Genomic DNA, 22583 nt, shown 5'->3' on the forward strand with positions numbered 1-22583 from the left:
ACTGTACAAGACATATAAGGGTACTTTAGTTGGGTATGAAAGACGGAACCTGTCGAGCTGCCAGCTTACTCTCTGTATATATTCTCAAAATACGTATTAAAGATACGCTTTTAAAAAATCTCCAAGTCCGAAGTAAAAAAAATGGGGGGAAATATCGAAAAGTCTATTAGAAACACGTCGCCCTCATCAATAAATTAAATCATTTATGGAGTGGGAGATGCTTTCTTCTACCAGTAACATACCTTTGCTAAGAATCATTATACCCTTTTCACGAAGTTTCAATTGTGTTAGGGTAACCAAAATGAGTACCGAATGGAAGAATGCGAACAACTAATAACGGAAGAAACTGAAGTTAGGCGAGTGATAGAGCAGGACAGGCTGATCTACTTTTAGATGACAGTTACGTACGAGCGCAGCAAAAGCGCAGAGCAAAGGAGTAAAGCAGAAGTGACAACTTGATACATACATACACATATACATACATACATACATACATGGGTACAACAATAGCTTATCAATGGGACTGTAGCATTTAATGCACAAAATAAAATACGCAAATATCAACCTTATTTTTTTGCACACAGATTTTTTATGACTTTTGTAAATTTGTATTTATATACATATGTACATATGAATGTTTGTATGGACATAAGTATGTGTGTAGGTATGTATGTATGTTTGGTGTAGTTTCAATGGGATCAGTGCATAATAAGACGGAAACCAAAAACAGTACCAAACGGACGAACGGGAACAGAAAAAAAGGGAAGAAATTAAAATAATGTGAGATGTGGAGCAAGAGAGGGTTCGATCTACTTGTAGATTACAGTTGCACTATACATGTACATACATACATATACATACATATGCATACATATACTAAAAAGACTTACCAGCAACAACTCTTCAACGCGACTGCAGCATTTAGGGCACAAAATTATACACATGCATGTCACAAAACATTCCGGCACAGCACACATACAAACATATTTATTAATATAGAATTTAAGAATCTAAGATTAAACACCGGCTATTAAAATCACAATGAAAACCGACTGATCTACTCTCAAATTACAGTTGCCAACGAGCATAGCAAAGATGGAGTGCAAAGAAATAAATGCACAAGCAAAACCTCCAAACATATGTACATACAGATATACATATGTACATACATATGTACATACATATGCTAGTCTAGAGAGCATTTAGCACAAAAAAAAAATACGCAATTTCAACCTTATTTTTTCACACAAAATTCCCGCACAGCAAACAGATTTTTTATTTTATTTATTTATTTTGTTTATTTATTAAGATTAAAACCGGCTTTTTAAGTTGAAATGTAAGACAATGCGAATCACGTAAAAAATGCATCTGTTTGCTTCAAAACTTCAAACCAAGTGCACATTCAACCATACACAAAATCGTATTATTTTTGGACATTTGTATTTATATACATACATACATACATATGTATATACATATGCTGTAATGGGATCAGTGCATAAGATGGTAACCCAGGACAGTATCAAACGGACAAAAGGGGACAGCAAATAAAAGAAGAAACTGTAATAAGGCGAGAGGTAGAGCAACAGAGTGGTCGCTCTACTTTTACATTACAGTTGCGTTATATACATAGATACATACTAATGTACGTGGCTACATACATACATACATATGTTCATATGCTAAAATGCAGAATATAACACGCAAAATATATGTAAATGCATATTTTATTATTATTGTTTTAACAACAGTCCCGCACGGCACATATGTATACATATATACATACATACTTTTACATTATTTTTTATTTATTAAGATATCGTTAAAGAATGTACGATTCGACATCAGCGAATTAAGTCAAAATGAAATAAAATTCGGAAAGTGCCTGATCTACTCTAAGATTACAGTTGCGTACGAGCGTAGGAAACATGCAATGCAAAGAAATAAGACAGAATCAACTTCACACATATGTACATACATATGTATGTATGCATACATGTGTTAGAGAGACAACCACAACAGTTCAATGCGACTCAACACAAAATATAATACGCAAATTAAATCTTTATTGTTTAACAAAAAAATCCCGCACCACATACAGATTTATAAATACATATATTATTCAAAATACACCGACTATTTCAATCGAAACGTAAAACAAAAAATAGTGTTTGTTCTCTTCAATACTTCCCTAACTGCACTAGACATGCATTCAACCGCAAAAAAAAACCGTATGATTTTTGTACATTTGTGTTTTTCTCAATGTACGTATGTATGTTTGTATGGAGTTATTTAAGATTGTAAGTATGTGTGTGTTATACATGTAACTATGCATGTACATATGATCTCTGCGAAAAGCAGTCTAATCTCTATGCCCGCTGCACTGCAAAGTAACGAAAACCGAAATTTCAGTTGGTAACTGAAGCAGGGCGAGGTGCGGCAAGAAATGCTGATCCAGTCTCAGTCTCAGATGAACTTCAAACATACATACATACATACATATGCTAAAGAGACTTACCAACAAGAGAAAATGTTATCTATATATGTACATATATATGCTTCACACGAATTTCTTATTACTAAATTACGATTAAACACCGGTAGCAAAGACAGTACAAGAGTTAAGCAGAAGGAACAGCTGCATATATACACATGTACGTATGTATGTATATGTATGTATGTATGTATGCATGTATATAGAGAGACTCTCCAACAGCAACTCATCAATGAGACTGAAACACGACAAACAAAACTAAATAAGCAGAATTCAACGTTATTGTTTCCCGTACAGCAAACAGACGTATTAAGATACATAAATTTAATTTAATAATGTGCAAATCAACAGAGATTATTTAAATCGAAATGTAACACAATGCGAAGCGCTTCAAAGCTTCATCAACTACACTACACATGCATATTTACACAAAATCGTATGGTTTTTGTATGTTTGTATTTATATATGTATGCATGTATGATATATGTATGTAACTATGCATGTGCATGTGATCTATATCAACTTATATATTTATGTATGTAGGTATATATGTAAGTTTGTATGTATGTTTGTGTGAGTGTATGCATGCATGCATGTATGTTTGTGTATATATGAACAAATGTGCTAAGGTATGTTTGTTTGTACAAATGTATGTATATACATACATATGTATGTATGTATGTTCTAAACCAACTAATGAAAGGGAAAATTTATGTAGATGCTAAAACTTATTGGAAATTAAAAAATGTAATTGGTCTGCGACTTTAATATCGGAATACTGCATAACAATAGGTTAAATTTTTTGATTAGTCAAAATCGTTGAACATCTGATTAAAAGAAAATTACGTTTTTTATTACATTTTTTTTTTTACAAATCTTTAATTAAATTTTTAAATATTTTCGTGTTTTGTTTTTATTTTGTTGCCGCTGTTTGCATTAAATATTTTTGTGTATAGTTAAATGTATGAATTAACATTAAATTTTGTTCTTGGCTCAACGCTTCATATGTTGTTGTTGTTGTTGTTGTTGTTGTTGTAAATGTACTTCTGAAATTCTTGCAGAATAAATACCAAATAAATATATTTTTATATATATACATGTATATATATATATAATTGAAATATGTTGCATACTTATTTGTTAATACGTAATACAATATTTATTATATGCAATGTTTTTGTTTATACATAAAAAATAGTTTTTGTAGCACAAACTGTATTTTTCATATTTTATTTATCGTTTTGTTGTTGTTATTATTATTGTTATTGTTGTTGTTTGTTTGCTTTCAGACGCACAGCAACGAGCGAGATGCCAACAGGAAGCTGCTTTAAAATGAGAAATCATTTGGAGCTGCCGCTTGCAATGGGGCCGATGTATATGGCAAAATGTAGTTGAATTTCAAACAATTTGTTTATATATATTTGTTAGCGAGGTTTAAAGCATATTTACTTTTTATTCCGGCCAAACATACAAAAGTACATACAATGTCCCTACTCGCTTCGTTATACTGTTACAATTTGTCAAAGTTGTACATTTGATACTTGTGGTACACAAAATGATTTATAACATAAAAATATAAAAGAAAATTCAATCAGAACCAATTCGGCTGAGTGGGTAGTGATCAGTGAATATATGTATCGTCTTTTCATTATAATGCATATATGTCTCAAAAATTTGCTGGATATTGGGCCTTATTGTAGCGATGGCTCTTGAGTACATCATTTCGCTTGACTTTCGAACATAAAAAGAATTTCAGTTAAGTTCATTTCGTTTAAAATTGCTTAGTTAAATTAATTCATAATAGTAGTAGTAGTTGTTGTTGTTGTTTAGTTTTGTATACTCTCATTATAAGATATTAATTAAACGCATGTGGCTTTGAGCGAAAGAAAAATTGATAATCAGACTATATTAAAATCAAAAGTCGTTACATAATTACAAAGAAAAACACAAGTGCGCAGCATTGGGGATTTTGTTTTTCATTTAAATACCTATTTAAATTTGCTTATGTTTTTTGTTTTTCATTTAACGTTTTATGCTGTTCTTGTTGCTCTTTGTTTTTCTGCTTTTCCCTTGTTTAAGGACGCATGTCTATAACAAATACTACATAAAGCCAGTGTGTGTGTGTGTGTGTAATTAATTAATATAATTAAAAATGAACATACAAGCTATCAACTACAGTTAGTTGTAAGTGGGTGTGTGTGTGTGTGTGTGTGTGTGTGTGTGTGTGTGTGTGTGTGTATATATAAGCAGTTGCCAAGCCCTGCGGGCAGGGGCTTTTTGAATCTCTCAGCGCACAAAAGCATTGCACAGTCGGCGCATTCTTAAATACATTTTAAAAATTACATAATTTAAATAATTTAAATATACACATGTGTGGCCCCAAACTACGCTTATATCAAACGAAAAAAAAAAATTATATCATTTATATATTTATGCATATAAATTTATAGAATAAGCACAATGCATGCCGTATCGGAGTAGAAGCATGGCGCGAAGGCGCTTTACATTCTCCAAATTTGTTCACTTTTTTTTCAAAGCTAAGCCGTTTTATAAATGTTTTTTGTTTTTTTGTTTTTTGTATTTTTGTTGCTTTTCAATATATATATATAATTGTATTTATGTAATCCGTAATCTACAGAATGCCCAGGCCCTCGTCAGATATCAACACACAACGAACGATACACATTGAATGCCAAACGCAATTATTAAACTAATCATCAGCCGCGTTCATTTTAATATTTCATGGGCTGTGGAATAAGATTGTAAATTGCTTCTTTGTTGCTTATATTTTGTTAACATTTAGCTCTCGACATGGCCCAAACAGTTGGCAATGCTCTGCTGCTCATTATATGTGCAGCAGCATTGGCAAATGTTTGGCCTTTGAATTGTTAACCATGTCGGGAGAGCTAAGATCTGCAGTGCATGTAAAGTCCATTTGTTTTGTTAACGAGTCTGTGCATGAGGTTTTTCTTTCTTTCGATTTATATTAGTGTGTGTGTGCTGCTGTTGCTAACCTGCTGCTGCGCTGCTGTTGCTGTTGCTATTGTTGATGCTGTTGTTGTTGTTGTTGTTGCTGTTGTTGTTGTATGTACGCATTCAACACTCACTTTGGGACAGATCAATGTCCTTTTTAACGCTACGCGCCAACCGATCCAGCTCGGCAGCCGCATCTGAGCGAACGGCTAGCTTCTCGGCCGTCATGAGTGAATCGGTGCCATTAGATGTGCGTGGTGTGCCCATGCCGCCACCTGGGCTGGCTGCGCCCGCCGGTCCACCAGCTGGTCCGCCCGACTTTTTGTGTAGCAGCGAGTTAAAGAAATTTGCCAGCACACCCTCGCCGCCAGGCGTTGCAGGCGTCAGCTTGGGATCAATCTATAATTGCAAATGGATATGCATGAGAAACGTGTGAACACTCGGCTTGGCAGCTGTGCTGTCGTCAATGTGTTTCGATAGCTAATTCAGCTATTTTGTTGGCACAAACCTTTTTGGGTGAACTCTGACCGGCGCTGCCAGGTGTGCGTGGTCCGGTTTTATTGCCGCCAGAGCTGGCGCCCTGCGATCGCAATGGCGACTCGCCGCGCACCTGGCCGCCCTGCTTGAGTATCTCCTGCTGGCGTGCCAGGAAGGCCTGCTCGTCCTCGGTCTGCACCTCCGTTTCGCGATTGGAAACGGCCTGCAGCAAATAGAGAAGCAGAGAAGAGTGTTAATTGAAGCTACCAATTGTGGTGAGTCTTCTAAATGCACCTTTCGTGTGGGCGGCGCCTTGATAATATCTGTGTAATGATTCTCGGCCTTAACCGCATGCATGTTCTCATACAGAATACTTATTTTCTTGAGGCTATCCCAGCCAGCCGGACTGTAATAAACAAAAGATAAAAAGCCATTAAATTTAAATGAAAGGGAAAAGGGAACTTAACGCACATGAGGACCGCATCCTTTTCCACGACTAGCGCTGGCGTACGGAATGGTAGACCATAAATTCGATGCGTTAGATATTTATAAAGGAGATCACAGTTTTTGTCCTCTTTCACGCTTGTGTAAAAGAGCGAGGTGCCGTGCCGCAGACAAAAGTTTCGTATCCATTGCTGTATGAAATCGAAATGCTCGTCGCGGTACTCATACTCCTTCTCCAGCGTTGACATGTAGTCCGTCTATATGGGATAAATAAAAAAAACGATATAAAAAAAAACTTGACTTGGGTGTGTGTGTGTGAGTAGATGCACCTTTGTGACCACAACAACAATGTCCAGGCCCAGGTTTGTAATTAGTGCGTCCTCTGTCAGCGGCAACAGATCATCCTCATCAATTGAATTGTTGTGCATGGTGCGTTTAACCGGCGAACCGGGATCCAAATCATCGCCAACCTCACAGTAGCTCTGCCACGTCGTTGCGAGGCGCTGGCGTGCCGCCTCCTTCTCTTTGGGATCTAATTGCAGGCTCTCAATGTGCTGGGCAAGCACTTTGATCCATTGATTGAGCTGCTCGAGCCAGCCCCATGGCTGTGTCATCGAGACTGTTAGTATGACGAGGGTGTGTGCATAGTTCGTTTCGTTTAGCGCATAGTGCAGCAGATTTGTGTGTCCTGGATCACCATCCAAGACCCAAACGCTCAGGCGCGTCATGTCTGCAATATGATAATGTTTCTCAATTAAAATAAAACCTTCAAGCAAATTGCTTTAATACTAACCGTCTCTGTACTCATCCTTGACATCAATATAGGCATACTCCAGGCCGGAGCCCTTCTTCGGATCCTCAACGCCCTGCAGCTTGGCAATGAGCGTCGTCTTACCCGTGGCATTGTCGCCTAATACTAGTACAGATTTATTTGACGGTAGTTTTGTGCTGCCCTGTGTTTGTACTTCATTCAATATCGCAGACCTGGAAACAAGATGCAACGAATTGGGTCAGTATGCCGTTGGCTGTATCAAAATTTTGTAATCTACATTAAACGCTTGGCCCCAATTTCGTGTCCCCCGCTCTGGCCAAGATCCGCACCCCTGCCGCCGCCTGGCCGTACATATAAAACACAATTCTGAACACTGTGTCATGCCACGCAATCAAACTAATTGCATTCCTGTGCTATTTATGGGGCTAAACTTTGTTTCTTTAGTCCCATTTATAGGTATGTATGTGCACACGATGTATATATGTGCATGTATATGTATGTATATAGAGTTAAGAAAGCATTCATGCAATTTCAGCTGGACGTTTCTGCAATTCAATTAAATATTTCAATCGAAAGGTGACCAACTAACTAACTAACTGACTCACTAACTCGCTCACCCACTTATTTGCTGACCAACTGACCAACTGAATACCTGATTGACTGACTGACTGACGGAATGACTAACTTGTATGACATGCAAATGACGGTTACTCAACTGGGGAAAGCTGGACGCCGGCGCTCCTTCGTGCCAAAAACTGCGTACTGCGAATATCGATTGCCCGATTTCTGACGATTTAAGCTCATAACTATTCTCTTCTATTGAATTTTCAAAGGTGTTGCACGATTCACAGTGGTTCGAAAGCGATTTTTTAAAATTAAACAATGTTTTTATTTAAAAACCTATTAAAGCAATAAGTCTTTATTCTTTTTCAATTTTTATTCGAGGTAAATACAAGATGTTGGCTTCAGTTATTAATAAAAAAAAAAACCTTATAAAAGCATAAAGGAAAAAAATCACCCTTGTAGACTTTTAAAAATCGGATTTGCTTCCCATGAAAATATTCTAAAAAATATATATATAATGCTAAGAAAACTATTTGGCGAGTATTTTTTAAAACTAAAAATCCACAATCTTCCTATCTGTCTTATATAAAATTAAATATATATTTCAAAAAAACATCATTTCATGAGCAAGCATAAAATATAATCTAAATATATAGAAATCTAATTTAATCTAATCGAACTTTTTCCTTAAATAAATTCAGAGAATAAAATAAAAAGACAAAACTTTATACTTTAAAGTGCACGAATTTGGGCATAGTTGTTAGCAAGTTATGTCCCACTGTGCTTGGGCTGGCATTTGGCTAAGGGAGGTTGGCTCGCTCGGTTCACACTTGACATGCAAACAACCCGGCAACCGTGCCCACCCCTTGGCTATGGCTCCCCCCGCTCGTATTCCAGGCTGGTTGGCATGGTGCACGAAAGGCCCAAACGAAAAATATTTTCCAAGCTTTTAAAGTTCGCCTCGCTGAAAGGCAGGCGAACAGGCCAGGCAGGAGGCAAGACAGTTCGGCATTACCAATGCGCACTTTGGCAGCGCCACGCGTTAAAAGTGGATCACAAATTTCTTGCGCCGGACCAGAGTCCGAGTCTGAAGTGCACAGCCAGCAGAAATCGAGGAGTTCGTTAGGTTTGTTAAACGCCAATTGCCAGGATGAGTTTGTTGCTGAAGCGACGTTCGCGCAGCGAGACGCGCGCTCAGCCCGTCGCGGTGCAAAGCAAACAGGAGTTGTCCAAAAAGCAGCCGCATCAGCAGCACCAGCTGGCGTCCAGCGTGGAAAGGGACAGAGAAACGACTATGCCGCGTCTGGGTCTGGCTGGCCCAGGCGCTGGCATGGGCAGGCGCAAGACATCCGCAGAGCTCATCAGCGAGGCGAAACTCTATCTGGGCGACCTGTCCACGGCAACGGCAACAATGACAGCTGCTGGCGGCGCACGCTTGGTAAGCACGCGTCGACCCATAACGCCACGTGAGCCGGGACGTGTGCTCTACGGCAAGGTGGCATTGGCCGGCCGTCCGCCCAGCGCCTTCTCGTAAGTAAACAAAGCTTCTTCAAGTGCCTTCAAGTGCTCCAAGCGCGAAAACTACTCCACAGCATGCGATATCTGCAGAATGAGAATCATAAGCCGCTGACGCCGCCAACGCCAGCGGCAGGCACCGAGCTACTGTTAAGTCGACGCAATGTGGACGCCAAGCCGGCGCCACCTCGTCAATTGCCAGCGCTGCCGGGCGCTGCGGCACAGTTAACTCCAGCAGCAGCCACAATGCACCCAATGCAGCCCGCACGCAATGGCGCCCTGCTTGGCCAGTGCAGCTCGGAGATGCTCATCGAGATGCTGAAGCAACATGCTGGTCTCAAGGATTGCAGCGCCGAGACAGTGCAGCACATCAATGCGGTGGGTGCTGGTGCTCGTGAAGTGTCCATTATTTAAAAGTATCTAAAATTCACATCTTTCCCGCCCGCAGATTCTGCTGGAGCTATATACGCGGGTGCACAAACAGGAGCGCAACTTCAAGCGCGCCTTTATCCTGGGCGGACTCTATGGCCTGGTCGAGTGCACGGCGCCACGTATCCTTTTGGCTGTGGCACGTGTCGTTCTGGCGGTGAGTGTATTCGAGTTTTTGTCCTTTAACTATTTATCGATACATGCACATATGCGATAACGATAGCATAACATATCGATCACTTGACCGATTTTTTCATATTTTTATATATTGGTGCGAACATAAATAAATATGGTTTCATTTTGAGTCTTCTTCTTCGAGAATAGGTATATATGTATATCGATACACATTTTAATCGATTAATCGATTTCTCGCTAACTTTGGCATCCTGTCGTTCACAGTTACGCGTAACGGGCAGCAATTTAACCGGCGCCTGCAAGCTAATCTTCAAGGTGGCTCGCCACGAGCAGCACGACGGACTGTTCCATGAGAACGATGTGCTGGAGCTGCTGATCGATGGCTTGGGCCATGCTTCGCCGCTGGACGATCCGGAGGCCTGCATTTATGCCTATGGCTGCATACGATTTCTCACCGCGAGCAGCGCCCAGGAGCGCGACGATGCGCTCAATCGCAACTGGGCCGCCGGCTTCGAAGAGCTGCTGCCCCCAACAATCGCAGCAGCCACAGTCCTAACAACAACAGAAACAAGAACAACGACCCTGCAAGATTCACGCAAGCTAAATGGCCAACAGACACTGGTGTCCCGCCTGGCACGTCACGGCGCTGTGGAGCTGATGATACTCCATTTACAGATGTTGAACGAGGCGGGCGCCACGCGACGCCTCAGCGGCCCGCCGCTGCACACCCTCTACCAACTGTCGGCAGCACTGCGCGCTCTAGCGGATGTGGCCCAGCAGCAGCAGCGACTGCAACTGCAATTGCAGCTGGCGTGCCCGCATCTGATACGCGCCGCCGAGGTCTCCATGGGCGAACTGGAGGTGCAGGCCAATGTGGTGCGCACACTGAGGTGAGCTACTCGTCGTCGTCGTCGGTTTTTCTTTCCACTTTAATCAAATACTTTCACTCTTCTTCTGGCTCAGCGTGCTGTCGGAAGATCTGGAATGCTGTGAGACACTGCATAACTATGCAGCCCGCATTGGTCTGCTGCTCGGACCCTACTCCAAGGGCGGCCAGTGCAGTGAGCGGCTCTTGGCCGTGCTCAGCCGGCTGGGCTATATGCTGGGCAATATCTTGGCCAAGCATGAATCCGCGCGCGTTCAGGTGGGTGCACTTTTTAGTATTATATTTTCAATTGTTTTTAATTCAAGTTTTTTGTTATTCATGATGATTTATGATTTATCATTAAAACATTTTCTTCTTTTAAATATTATTATTTATATATCATATTAATTATTTATAATTATGAATACAATTATAATTAGTAATAAAATAATTGTTTATATAAGTTTTCTTTCCTTTGAACTATTTTCATGATTGTTGAATTTTTTTTAATTATTTCTATTAATTATTCTGAAATTATTTGTGATTATGATTAATAATTATATTTTTATTGTTTTTTATTATTGTTATTTTTTTTATTTTTTATTATTTTTATTTATTTATTATTTAGTTTTTACATTTTTATATGAATTGATTACTTTGAATTACTTTCAATGGTGTTTCGTTTCATTATTCCAATTCGAATCATGTCAATTATAATTTTCCTATTGGATTTCGTAATGTGTTTAAGGTATTCCCTCTCAGTTTTCTATATGCAATTCATGTAATCTGTGTGTCCTCCCCTTCCAGTACTATCAAAACGATGTGGCCATGGAGTATCTGCTGAATGTGCTGCAGCAGCTAAGCGAACGACCGCTGGGCAGCGAGGCGCTGCTGGATGCCCAAATCAAGCTGATACGTGTAGTGGCCAACATGAGCGTCAATGCGGATGTCGGCGCTGGGCTGGGCAATGTGCATGGTCTGGGCGCTGTGCTGTTCCGCCTGCTGCAGAATGCAGCTGTGGCGCTGGATAGATCATCAACAACTACTGAATCCGCACAACCGCAGGCTGAGCTGCTGGAGCTGCTGCATGCAACGCTCGGTGCACTTCACAATTTATGCTTCTACCAGGACAACCAAACGGCAACGGCAACAACAACAACAACAGAAACGACAGAAACGACAACAACCACGATACCGTCACCCGGTTCGCTGCAGAGTCTGATTGCCGAGCTGTCGACGGCCCTGGCAGGCACCTTGAAGCGGTGTCAGGGTCAGTATGTGTCCACCAAGGTGGAGCTGGCCCGCGTGCTGGGCAATTTGACGCGCAACGAGCTGGCGCGACGCCGTTTCTGCGCCGCCGGCGGTTTGCCCTTGATGGTGCAGCAACTGACGCGGCAGGCGAACGGCCAGGATTACGAGCTGCGCACCTGTGCCATCGGAGTGCTGGTCAATTTGTTGGGCGATGGCGAGCAACGGGCACCATTTTTGCAGCTGCGCGGCGCTGAGCTGCTGGCGCTGCTATTGCGCGGCGCACTGGAGCAGGAGGATTGGTTTCTGGCCAACATTGTGTGCCAGGCGATGTGGAATCTTCTGATCGATGCCCAATGCGCGACGGCCCTATGCCAAAGTGGCAGCATACTCGATGAGGTCAGCGATCTGCTGGCAGATTACTTGGATGAAGAGCGTCCGATTGTCGGCGACGAGGCCAACGAGGATGAGGTCGAACCAGGCAAGAATAAAGAGCCGGAGCTCGATTTGGAATCGGAGCCGGATGCATTGTGGGAGGACTTTGCGCTGGTGGCTACCGATTTGTTAGAGCGGATACAAAACAATTTCGATAAGCAGCAACAGCGACAGGCGACGCACATCGATATCGATGACGGGAACGATAATGAAGATGTGTTTATCGAAAAATTGTAAAACATTCTTTAAGACTAAAAGAATATACAAATATATACAATTATCGATAAAAAGCGATTTTGAATTGCCAGCAAGTCGATGCAACGAAAGGGACACAACACACAGTTATCGAACTTAATCGATATTTGATTGTCTAAACAGTTACGGTATTTCCAATTTGAGACCAAGTCTGTGCAAACGTATTTTGATCGATTTTGAAACATCGATTATTGATACCTAAGCCAAACAGGTCTTTAATATATTTGCAGTTATAGATCAAGGTCGTAATATGAGCGTCATATATAAACTAACGAATTTTATGTCGTTTATCAAGTTTCAATAAATTAAGCCAGCCCAATGCTAGGAAAGATTTCCATATCAAATACAGTTGAGAAACATAATACAGTTTTCGATAACACTACCAGGAGCTAACAAGCCTTTTATCTGTAAATTGAGCCTGCGCATTTCTATAAAATTTCGATAAGTATTTACGGTTAACATGTTTTGGTCATTTCCTGTTAATGTAAATAGACTTTTACACATGTTTTCTATAGCATTCGAAATCGATCTGCGTCGCTAAGACGTTCTGCACATGCGCGCCCCCTGACGGTCAACTAGAAACGTACACATGTACATATTTAAGCGATGACAACATCGCCAACACTCACACACACGCAAACCACATACACGCACAAGCTTGACTTAGAGCGGCTCTTCGTTCATTGGACAATGCAAATTCCAATTGGATTATCAACAGTCCAAATGAAGCCGAACTATCGATAGCTCAGCTTACGGCTTTGCAAGTGTGTAAACATGTGTGCCCATACACATCTGCCCGCGTGTGTGTGTGTGTGTGTTTTGCCTATTAGACATACAAAAATTGATAAAGCAAAAAGGTGCGCGCTGTCGACTGCGCAGCCAGCGACGCTGCCCTCGATTTTGCTGCTTCATGAATCATTCGCTCTTTCTGTCTCTCTCTCTTTCGCTCGCACTATTTCACACTGCATATTAGAATTGTTGTTTTAGAATTTAGTCTGTGTTTATGCCACAAATCCATTAAATTGGCACAAGAGAAATTGCCAAAATACCAAATATATATAAAATGCGCATATGCGTACAGGTGTGTGTGTGTGTGTGTGAACCAAACGTGGTTTGAGGTTAGGCGAATGTTGTACAAAATGACAACATGCACTAAATTTAAAAGCGGCATAAAATCAGCTGCTTTTTTGCTCCAACCAAAGGTTGTGGGTGTGGCGTAAGCAGCCTTTGCAGCCGGCACACACTAACACACACATATATATGCAGAGTAAAAGTGAGATAGCGTTAACCGAAAATTATTGCAAACGTCAGCTAAAGAAAGTCAAAAAATAGATGGCCAAAAGCAGCTGTTTTGCCTAAAGGCAAGAAACAAAAAGAGAAAAAAATAGGCGCGTCATATGATAAAACGCTAAATGCACACACACAGACACACACACACACAGGCATGCAGATTTCTTCTGCCTAGGCTGAAGCTCAACTCACCAGAGATTCTCCTTGTCGGCTGCGGCGGCATCCTTCTTTTTCGTCGTAAAGGATGATGTCAGCGCATTGCTGCCCGTCATCGTTTGCGTGACGCTGTCCAGTGCCATTGCAGTGTTGGTTAATAACTGCTCCAGGCGACCTCTTCACCTCTCTGTTGTTTGCCTGTTCCTTGGGTCAGTGGGCAGAGCTGCTGCGGGATGCACGGGAAAACGTTAGAGCAACACAAGCAATTGCACGCACACGCACACGCACACACACAACAATAACAAAAACAAAAACAGCAACTGAGCTGCATTGAACTTGGTAGACAGCGGGCAGCAGGAGTGGCAGTGGCTGCAGTTGCAAGGTGTCTGTTTTAGGAACGCCTACGCCAGCAGCGACGCTTCCGCTACTCCGTTATGTTTGCGTTTATGGTTACGTTGCAGCAGAGCAGCAGCTGCGACAGCGACGCCGACGTCGCGACTTGACGGAATGACAAACGCGCAGATTATGTATATTTAAATATTTTATTATTGCAGCGTGCTGTATATACGCGTTTGTTACGCAGCCCAGCTGCTGCTGTTGCTGTTGCTGCTGCTGCGACTGCTATCGCTGCCGTCTGGCTGGCTGACCGTCTGTCTCTCTATGAACAATTTGCAAAATTTCTTTGCGTTTGCTTTGTTGTTTTTTTTTTCTTTTTTTTTCTACGTACTGCAGCTTTTAGTCGATTTAGATTTGAGCACTCCGCTAGCAATTGTGATCCGTGGCACTAAATTTGATTTTTAGCGTATGAATTACTGCATCTGACGTTCGTTACTTTGTTTTGAGTTATTATTGAATAAAAAATAACAACAAAAAATATACGCCCGATATTGAGATGATGAATTTTTCGCTGAAATAATACAACGAAACTAGACACAGTGTGTACACACAGCGCCACAATAGGAAAATTGTTTTTAGTGCTGCCAAACGAAAGCAAGCAGAATGTCTGGCAACGCTAAACGCACTGTTGCATATTATTTCTGTTATGAAATGTTAGGTGGCAACGCTTAGTCTCCGTTACAACAACAAATACACAACAAAAGCAATTTAAGCTCTCACTACACTTAGCACTTTAGATCTATACGATCTGAATACTCAATTAGTTTAAAATCTATCAAAATGCAAGCCTCTGTGTTCATTATCACTGTGATATTCGTTATAATAGCCAACAATGCGCCTCAGATAAATGGTACGTTTGCTCTGCGCAAGTTTGCTGCTTATTAAAGTCTTTTGTTCAACATACGCACGCACTTGCATATATATATATATATATATATGTATATACACGTAACGTAACTGTAACTGCAACTGCGCATGTGTGTGTGCTGGTGCGTAATGCACAAACGAAAAATGACAACCAAGTTTCTCTTTATTGCTCACAGCCCTTCTGCGTCGCTGCTATCAATGCCGTTCCCGTGGAGAGCTGGGCAGCTGTAAGGATCCATTCAGCTTTAACGCTACCGACGTGGACAGGGAGCCAGGCCTATCCGCCATACCATGTGCCAGCGGCTGGTGTGGCAAAGTGATCGAGGGCGGCGGTACCTATGCGCTCGATGGTAGGCACGACCCCTGCATACCCTATAAAAATGATTTTAATCTTTTTTTCTTGTTTTTCATATGCAGACTACGATCTGGCCATACAGCGCATGTGCGTGCAGCGCGGACCCGACGACAATATGGATCGGTGCGCGGACACAATCTACAATTATAAGAAAGTCTTTATGTGCTTCTGCCAGGGTGATCTGTGCAACGGCAGCAACGGCCGTTGGCGGCAGCCGCTTCCAATGCTGCCTTTGGCCATATTGGCATGTGCAATTCTCAATAGAATGTATATATATTTGTAATGTTTAGCATTGATTTAACGAATATGGCAATTAAATTGAGCAACCGTTCCCATACGAGTTCAACCCGGAAATCGTGAGCTATATATTGTATTCTGGCGTGTGCATGACGGGCACAGGCGATGCGGCTGCCGGCGGCCCTGGTCAGCATGGCATTCCTGATGGAACTGTTGCCGGCAACGCACACAAGGATATTCGACGCCCTCGCACAAGTAACACTCGTTGCATCTCAGGGCCGAGAAGGAAAGTCTAGACAGCTCACACCGTTGCGGCAGATCCATTAGCCAGAGTATCATCTTGTGCAGCGGCTCTTCGCGCGGTTGCTGCATTAACACCCGCTCCCTGTCCAGCGCGCTCGAGATCTTATCTTGGACTTGTACTAAACGCTGCAGAAACAAGCTACCTGTTTTGGAATTTAGGCCAGGCTAATTAATTTTTACTTACACTCTGCAGCATGCCATAGGGATTACAGCGTTCCTCCCGCAGCGTCTGTCTGGTTTGTCGCGAGCTGTGCGTTCGGATGCTGCTGCTGCTCTGCGACTCCGATGCGTTCGATACTTTGCTCATCCCCAGATTGGCCATGAACAGCTCCTTGGCAAATGGCGCCGGCAGGGCGTGCGATAACGCTTTCGTGTATTCAAAGTTGTGCACCGTTTGCTCATGAAATTCGAGCTCCTCCTCCATTGTTAGGTTTTCATTCAGACTCATGTTGAACTACACACGACTGAGGTAGTTCCTTTGGCAATGAAAAGGGCTGCTTCGACTTAAAAATGGTTGGGCGAACTAAATCCGCCGTACACTCTGGCACTATTCACGGACTCGAGCATTTTAAGATATATCTTAGCGCCTGAAATTGATTGCACAATTGATCGTTAACTCAACGGACCATTGAAAATTTAGCGGTTCAATGCCAGGGCTGCCACCTATCAAATGGTACTCTTGCGTTACCAGGGCTGGTCACATTCACTTTCATTTTTCGTTATTGATTCCACTGCTGCAAAATCTGGTGGCTGCCCAGGGCTTAATATTGTTAAGCCCATTGCGCGATTTCGATTATAAGCGAAAATATACACAAATTATGTTTAATTAAAAAGCCTACTCATTTCCTTGTCAATAGTTTTAACAGTACTCAACAGAAATTGCATATATTTGTGTATATTTCAATCGAGCAAATGTCAGTTATTTCATTGCTAATTAACATAAATTAAATACTTCAGCACACTTTGGCAGCGGGAAAAATGTTCAGGATCGCCATTTATGTTCGATGCATGCATGCAATGCGTTATCTTATACCTATCTGTTGCTCCTTCTAACTGGTATCGATACTTGTCCAATTTCCGATACCCTGTAACCTTTGGAAATGGGTTGAAAAAAAGGTATATTGGTTAAGTGCAAGGTTATGTAACAGGCCAAATAAGGCGTCTCTATAAAGAACACATATATATTCTTGATAAGCTTAAGTAGACTTGATTTTTAAAGTATATATCTTAATGCAAGGTTTTACTAACGAAACGAAACAAAATTGAAGCTAGAGATTTGGGCTTTGGTATATAGACACATCCGAGTTTCATATTTAAGTTCTGTAAAGCCCACAAGTACCGGAACATAACCATAAAAGTTAATAGAGTGCACTTTCCTTAGTTGGGTGATAAAAGAGGAGGCGTGTTGTGTGTGTGTGTGTTGGAATGGCTGCAGGGCATCTCTAGTCGAGCACTCGATTGGGACATCGCTCCTAAGCGATCTAGGGGAATCTGAATTTTATACACATTTTGCAATTAAAACAATTTTTGTTTCGTTTTTATTTTGCGTGCGAGAATTGCAAAACCAGACATCAAAAATTGTTATTTTATTTTTGTTTTTTGTTTATTAAATATTAAGACAACATAGTATATTTTTATGTGTATGTACATAAATCCTATTTTCACTTTCATTTTCTTGAACAATATACATATGCGTGTATATAAAAAGAAATGTTTGTACATTTAGTTACTGAATTTTTTCAAAATCAATATATGTATATTAAATAATCAAGTGCAAGCGTGAATTTTAAATTTGGGACACAAAGAAAAATCAATTAGAGCTTAATAATTGTGGCTGAAAAAGAAAGAAACAAAATAAAAGAAAAAGTATGTACAAACATATGTAGGATACAACGATCAGGATACACTGTACAACATAAGGCCAGAGCGCCCACACAGGAGCAAAAAACAACTCTTGCCACTTTGAATATTAAACAAATCTTAGTACTAAGACGAGCCACCCTTAGTCCGGCCGGTCGACAGCATCCAATCCCTTAAGCACGGCGGACAACGGCTGCTCAACTGCGCGTGCGACGCCGACGCCAACGCTGACTGTGTCTTTCCTTTGGCTTCCTCGTGACAATCCAGATGATAATGCCCATGACAGCTCTGGCAGGTCAGGAAATTGTCTGCAAAAATAGAAAAGACGGGCTTAATAGATGTAACTATACTTAACTAGTTAATATAACTCGGCTTGCGTGGGCCTCGTATTTTACTTTAAATGAAAGCTTTCAATTTTCAATCCACCTCCAGCATTGGCAGTGAAACAATTCTCACTACATTTCATGTGAATCAATTTAGAATATAGAACACTTATAAAATATTCGCCCACACAACCGTGTAATCCCATTTTCAGCCGCGTGGTATATTTCCCAAACACGAAATGTAAATAATGTCCAATCAAATAGTTCTCACCTATTTTACACATTTGTGGGTGGAATTAACAATTCTTTGGTTTACTTCATAATGAACGCCTGCGAATTGCCCATATAAAAAATGTAAATAGATAAATACATTGATTTTAGAGACACTTAGGTGCAGACACAGTAGTTACCTTATATGATGAAGGTTGCGGGAAATGGGTGAAAAATCGACTAGCTGGTCTATGCAGGGTACATCTCAACGCAACTATTGTTAAATACTCATAATGTATTTGAAAAAAAAAAAAAGAAAAAGAACACTATTTCTGAAGCAGACAAACAGCTGTTTGGAAGGAAACCAAATGGACTTGGAACTATGTCCATTAAAGCAAGTTTTTACTGTACTTAATGCATGTGCACGGTATATAGGCGGAAGCTGGTTTGAGAGACTTGATCTTTTCGTTTTGGAGATGAGAACTTACCAGCACGCTTTTTGCACTCTTTGCACTTGTGTTTGCCGACATCTGCGTGACCGTTGGCCAACGTATCCTCCAATTTTTCCGGCGTTTTACTTTTGCTCTTGCGATTGGATGCAACGGCAACAGCAGCGGCATTCGCCTTGTGTGCCTTCTTGGCCTGCAGCCGCTTGTCCTTGGGCGACAATAGAAACTCCGGCTTATCCTTGAGCTTCTTTTGACGCACCGCATCGATAGCGGTCAACTGCTGGCCATAATGAAAATCAACGCCGCTGGCATTCTGGACGGTGCGACGCTTGCGCTTGGAGTGGCGCTGGCACAGCTTCTTGACCATGTCATGCGTGTAGAGGCCAAACAGGCCCAGAAAATGCTCGCGTCCATATTCGGCAGGCAGGACACGCGTCTCGCGCGGCTCATCACGCCACTGTGCCGCCGAGGCGCACAGGCGCTGCTGCTCCAGCTCCAGCTCCTGATGCGAATCGTCTGAAGAACCGGATGAACCAGATGATGCACCTGCTGCTGCCGTCGGCTGCGGCGCCGGCTGCGCTAGCGGCGGTGTCGCCGGCTTGCGTCCAGCACCATGCGCATTGCGTGTCTTGTACTGTTTGCTGGTCGCCTGCGGCGCTGATTTCTTCGCTGCCGTTGCTGCAGCACTGGTGGATGCTACAGGTGCTGCTGCTGTGTTTGTTGTTGGCGCTGTTGCAGTTGCTTCCATCGATTTGACTGGTTTGCTTTTAGCGGGCGCAGTGCTTGGCTGTGGCGGACTCTCCGCTATCTTCTCGACGGGCAGCTCTAAGACATCCTCCTCATCGAATTGACGTGGTTGCTGTTTGGTCTTGCGCGCGCGACGCAATGCCTGACGCAGATGCATTCGGCTCTGAGCGACTTCCTCAAAATCTGTCGCCAGCGGTGTTTTCGTAATGGGCGCCAACGGCGGTGGCGATGTCAAAATGCGTTTTACCGCCTGCTTGGCATCCGCACGCGGCGCACGCTGTTTGAAGGCTACCAGCGGCGGGGGTGGTGGCGTTGGCGTTGGCGGCGATGGCGACGGCGACAGCTGGTTTAATTTTTTGTCTTGCTCCTCGGGTGGCTCCGAGCCACGCGGTATTAACAGTGAGTGCAGCTGTTCCTTTTTGGACGCCGGCAATAGATCCTTCTCAGTCTGCAGCTGGGTCTGCATCAGCGATGGCAATGGCGACGGCGACGGCGATGGCGACAGCTGCGCTAAGCCACCTCCAGATTCGATTTTTTCGTCAAGCAGCTTCGGTTCGCTGGCGGCCTCGTCGCTGGGCGGCGGCTTGACGCTGACAGTGGCAGATGCAGTAGCAGTTGCAGATGCACTTAGTGCATTGACAAGCATAAGCGGCACATTGTCATCCAATTCGCTAAGCTTGAGCGGCTCAACGCCACCATCGTCGTCCTGTGAGATAAGAAAATGCTTGCGTATGAGCATCTCCTCGCTGTCGCGGCTGAGCACCGATTGCGGATAGATTTTATAGCTGGCATCGCCAATCAAAGGCACTATCAAGCTGGAAATGTACTCGTTGGCCATCTCAGGTACAGTCCGTATATTGTTCTCCTCTAGATTCTTGTAGAATGTATCCAGTTGATGGTCTAGGCGCAACATTAAAAACTGCTGCTCAGCATTTATCTCATATACCTCCGCCTCCAGTTCATCAAGGATGCGCTGCATCTGCACCGGATCCTGCAGGTGTTAAATGATATGTTTTCATAAAGATTTTTAACAATATGCAATGTAATCGTGACACATGACTAAGTGCCATAAAACAACAACAACAACAACAATGAGCAATTTTGTCGTGTCTTTATTTTATAATTCGTACGTGTTTCGCAAATTTTTGTTTCACGACCAACAAATTAATAGATAAATTATCCACGTTACGCAAAATGCATATAAAAAAAACACATTTGAAATTAAGTACAAGGAGTTTGCGTGTCTATTTAGTTAAAATGTGTCTAAAAACAATAAAACCCATATTTATAAACATAATAGGAGTCCCTACCATTGGATACCCTGTAGCCAACATTAGCACATCATAGGTATACACAATTCTTATATACACATACTCAAAACACACACACGCACACTTGCCGTTAGTTGCGCACTTAAAGCAGCGGCTAGGCTTCTTCTTCTTCCAGATTCGCTTTGTGCACAAATTTTTGTTGGAAAACTTTTGTGTTTATTGTGCGATCGGCAAGAATATGGCAATTATGTATGCTCATACAAGAAATCAAGAATAACTTTAAGAAAAGGTTTCTGTTGAATATATATTTACTTGTATTTGATTGGCTACAGGGTACATGTAAAAGACAACCTCTCATGTATATATGTATGTATGTGTGCGTACCCGCATACATACATACATATGTATGTTAACCCAAATATGTATATCATAATTCCCAATAACCATTTATTGCTTTGCTTTGATTTTGATTTGTCTTTCAAATACTTGTGCTCAAGTGTAAATCTTTTTTTTTTGAATGTTATTCAACATAGAGTATACGCATTTCAATGCTCCTGACACGCGCTCATCTCTAATCGAGTGTAAAACAGAGCACTAATACTGTAAATGAATTAAAAAAGCAGCGCTGGCCGCACTATTATGTGTTTGGGCTATTGGGGCTACTAAAGAGCGAGGGGTGTGGTGCGGACTGTGGACTAGCTGGGAGTTGGCAACCCTGCCGTCGCACACCTCTGCTGTTTTGTTGGGCACATTATGTTACTCCAAACAAAGAAAATATACATATACATATATGTAATATATAATTATGTGCATAATGCAGGACGGTTGTATGGGCAACATAGAAATGTGGACTTACCGCATCGGCCTGTTCCTTAAACACATCGGATACCAGCTGCAATGCCCATGGAGATATCGTGGAACAGAAGTTGAAGTTAGCCAACGGTCACAGGTTGGTTTTACGTATATATTGTTGTTGATTTTGCTGTTACTCACCCCGTGCACTTTGAGAAAGTCGCGCATTGCACGCTGGCAGTAGATAATGTCATTCTTGAGCTCCAACGGCAGCACGTAACCATTTTCTATGTAGAACTTGAACAATGAGGAGTCCTCGGGTGCGTCGTCGTTGCTGTTGGTGCTGGCGCTCATCTTGGTTGCCTCAGAAAGAAACGAACTTGATCGAGATTCGTTACTTGGCATGAACGTTTGAAATATACATATATATGTATATATATTTCTATGCTACGTTTATGTATTCCTCCTTTTTATCCCCAGAGTTCCAAGCAGCGTGAGCGGAGCGATTTCAAAATTCGCGACCTGCTCGCAGTTCTGTCGGCGCTGGCAGCAACAACAGCGCGACAAAGCAACAACAGGCAGCAGGAAGCTGCAAATATACCAATTAATTGAGGCATATCGATATATCGATATATGTGGAAACTACGATCTGGCAGCCTTGTCCAGCTATCGTGGCATCGATACTTTTGCATTTGTCTTGGATTCTGTTTCGTGTTTCGGG

The 22583-nt window shown here is 42.0% G+C and overlaps 5 protein-coding genes across 11 annotated transcripts; 2 read left to right on the forward strand and 3 right to left on the reverse strand.

Moving 5' to 3' along the window:
• Positions 1-3714: 3714 nt before the first annotated feature.
• LOC115771315 (cytoplasmic dynein 1 light intermediate chain 1) lies at positions 3715-14947 on the reverse strand. Of its 3 annotated transcripts, none has more exons than XM_030716975.1 (9): positions 14780-14947; positions 14089-14275; positions 7182-7372; positions 6718-7118; positions 6416-6645; positions 6239-6350; positions 5976-6167; positions 5602-5866; positions 3715-4225 (listed from the first exon to the last, which is right to left on the reverse strand). In XM_030716975.1, the coding sequence occupies exons 2-9, from the start codon at positions 14193-14195 to the stop codon at positions 4161-4163; spliced, it is 1563 nt and encodes a 520-aa protein (XP_030572835.1). In that variant the 5' UTR covers positions 14196-14275; positions 14780-14947; the 3' UTR covers positions 3715-4160. The 3 variants fall into 3 exon arrangements, with proteins under 3 accessions (XP_030572835.1, XP_030572834.1, XP_030572836.1); XM_030716974.1 differs by having other exon boundaries at positions 14089-14278; XM_030716976.1 differs by lacking the exon at positions 3715-4225 and having other exon boundaries at positions 5519-5866; positions 14089-14278.
• LOC115771366 (armadillo repeat-containing protein 2) lies at positions 8875-12588 on the forward strand. Its single transcript, XM_030717050.1, has 7 exons — positions 8875-9254; positions 9317-9338; positions 9414-9617; positions 9688-9825; positions 10068-10693; positions 10767-10947; positions 11476-12588. The coding sequence occupies exons 1-7, from the start codon at positions 8875-8877 to the stop codon at positions 12586-12588; spliced, it is 2664 nt and encodes an 887-aa protein (XP_030572910.1).
• Positions 14948-15066: 119 nt separating the features above from the next.
• LOC115771321 lies at positions 15067-21908 on the forward strand. The gene is made up of 4 exons (XM_030716985.1): positions 15067-15298; positions 15492-15665; positions 15733-15860; positions 21765-21908. The coding sequence occupies exons 1-4, from the start codon at positions 15229-15231 to the stop codon at positions 21864-21866; spliced, it is 474 nt and encodes a 157-aa protein (XP_030572845.1). The 5' UTR covers positions 15067-15228; the 3' UTR covers positions 21867-21908.
• Positions 15962-17035, reverse strand: LOC115771320. The gene is made up of 2 exons (XM_030716984.1): positions 16395-17035; positions 15962-16336 (listed from the first exon to the last, which is right to left on the reverse strand). The coding sequence occupies exons 1-2, from the start codon at positions 16656-16658 to the stop codon at positions 16013-16015; spliced, it is 588 nt and encodes a 195-aa protein (XP_030572844.1). The 5' UTR covers positions 16659-17035; the 3' UTR covers positions 15962-16012.
• LOC115771314 (shootin-1) lies at positions 17979-22453 on the reverse strand. Of its 5 annotated transcripts, XM_030716971.1 has the most exons (6): positions 22064-22452; positions 21927-21962; positions 19092-20790; positions 18804-18877; positions 18665-18723; positions 18296-18378 (listed from the first exon to the last, which is right to left on the reverse strand). In XM_030716971.1, the coding sequence occupies exons 1-5, from the start codon at positions 22265-22267 to the stop codon at positions 18706-18708; spliced, it is 2031 nt and encodes a 676-aa protein (XP_030572831.1). In that variant the 5' UTR covers positions 22268-22452; the 3' UTR covers positions 18296-18378; positions 18665-18705. The 5 variants fall into 5 exon arrangements, with proteins under 5 accessions (XP_030572829.1, XP_030572831.1, XP_030572832.1 ...); XM_030716972.1 differs by lacking the exon at positions 18804-18877 and having other exon boundaries at positions 22064-22451; XM_030716973.1 differs by lacking the exon at positions 18296-18378 and having other exon boundaries at positions 18804-18890; positions 22064-22451.
• Between the last annotated feature and the right edge of the window lie 130 nt (positions 22454-22583).

Source organism: Drosophila novamexicana, unplaced genomic scaffold (genome assembly GCF_003285875.2).
Source record: "Drosophila novamexicana strain 15010-1031.04,08,12 unplaced genomic scaffold, DnovRS2.1 tig00000068-arrow-arrow-pilon, whole genome shotgun sequence".
Lineage (NCBI taxonomy): Eukaryota > Metazoa > Arthropoda > Insecta > Diptera > Drosophilidae > Drosophila > Drosophila novamexicana.

What these genes read in the sequence shown, in the direction of transcription:
- LOC115771366 (XM_030717050.1), top strand. Translation starts at nt 8,875, where the DNA reads ATGAGTTTGTTGCTGAAGCGACGTTCGCGCAGCGAGACGCGCGCTCAG. An exon ending in TGCGATATCTGCAGAATGAG is followed by an intron (nt 9,339 to 9,413) that starts AATCATAAGCCG and finishes AATGTGGACGCC; the next exon opens with AAGCCGGCGCCACCTCGTCA. An exon ending in CAGTGCAGCACATCAATGCG is followed by an intron (nt 9,618 to 9,687) that starts GTGGGTGCTGGT and finishes TCCCGCCCGCAG; the next exon opens with ATTCTGCTGGAGCTATATAC.
- LOC115771315 (XM_030716975.1), bottom strand. Translation starts at nt 14,195, where the DNA reads ATGGCACTGGACAGCGTCACGCAAACGATGACGGGCAGCAATGCGCTG. An exon ending in TTGTTGTTGTGGTCACAAAG is followed by an intron (nt 6,646 to 6,717) that starts GTGCATCTACTC and finishes TATCCCATATAG; the next exon opens with ACGGACTACATGTCAACGCT. An exon ending in AGGCGCCGCCCACACGAAAG is followed by an intron (nt 6,168 to 6,238) that starts GTGCATTTAGAA and finishes TATTTGCTGCAG; the next exon opens with GCCGTTTCCAATCGCGAAAC.
- LOC115771321 (XM_030716985.1), top strand. Translation starts at nt 15,229, where the DNA reads ATGCAAGCCTCTGTGTTCATTATCACTGTGATATTCGTTATAATAGCC. An exon ending in CAATGCGCCTCAGATAAATG is followed by an intron (nt 15,299 to 15,491) that starts GTACGTTTGCTC and finishes TATTGCTCACAG; the next exon opens with CCCTTCTGCGTCGCTGCTAT. An exon ending in GCCAGGGTGATCTGTGCAAC is followed by an intron (nt 15,861 to 21,764) that starts GGCAGCAACGGC and finishes TGCGGACTGTGG; the next exon opens with ACTAGCTGGGAGTTGGCAAC.
- LOC115771320 (XM_030716984.1), bottom strand. Translation starts at nt 16,658, where the DNA reads ATGAGTCTGAATGAAAACCTAACAATGGAGGAGGAGCTCGAATTTCAT. An exon ending in CCTATGGCATGCTGCAGAGT is followed by an intron (nt 16,337 to 16,394) that starts GTAAGTAAAAAT and finishes TTGTTTCTGCAG; the next exon opens with CGTTTAGTACAAGTCCAAGA.
- LOC115771314 (XM_030716969.1), bottom strand. Translation starts at nt 22,267, where the DNA reads ATGCCAAGTAACGAATCTCGATCAAGTTCGTTTCTTTCTGAGGCAACC. An exon ending in ACTTTCTCAAAGTGCACGGG is followed by an intron (nt 21,963 to 22,063) that starts GTGAGTAACAGC and finishes TGGGCATTGCAG; the next exon opens with CTGGTATCCGATGTGTTTAA. An exon ending in TTAAGGAACAGGCCGATGCG is followed by an intron (nt 20,791 to 21,926) that starts GTAAGTCCACAT and finishes TAACACCTGCAG; the next exon opens with GATCCGGTGCAGATGCAGCG.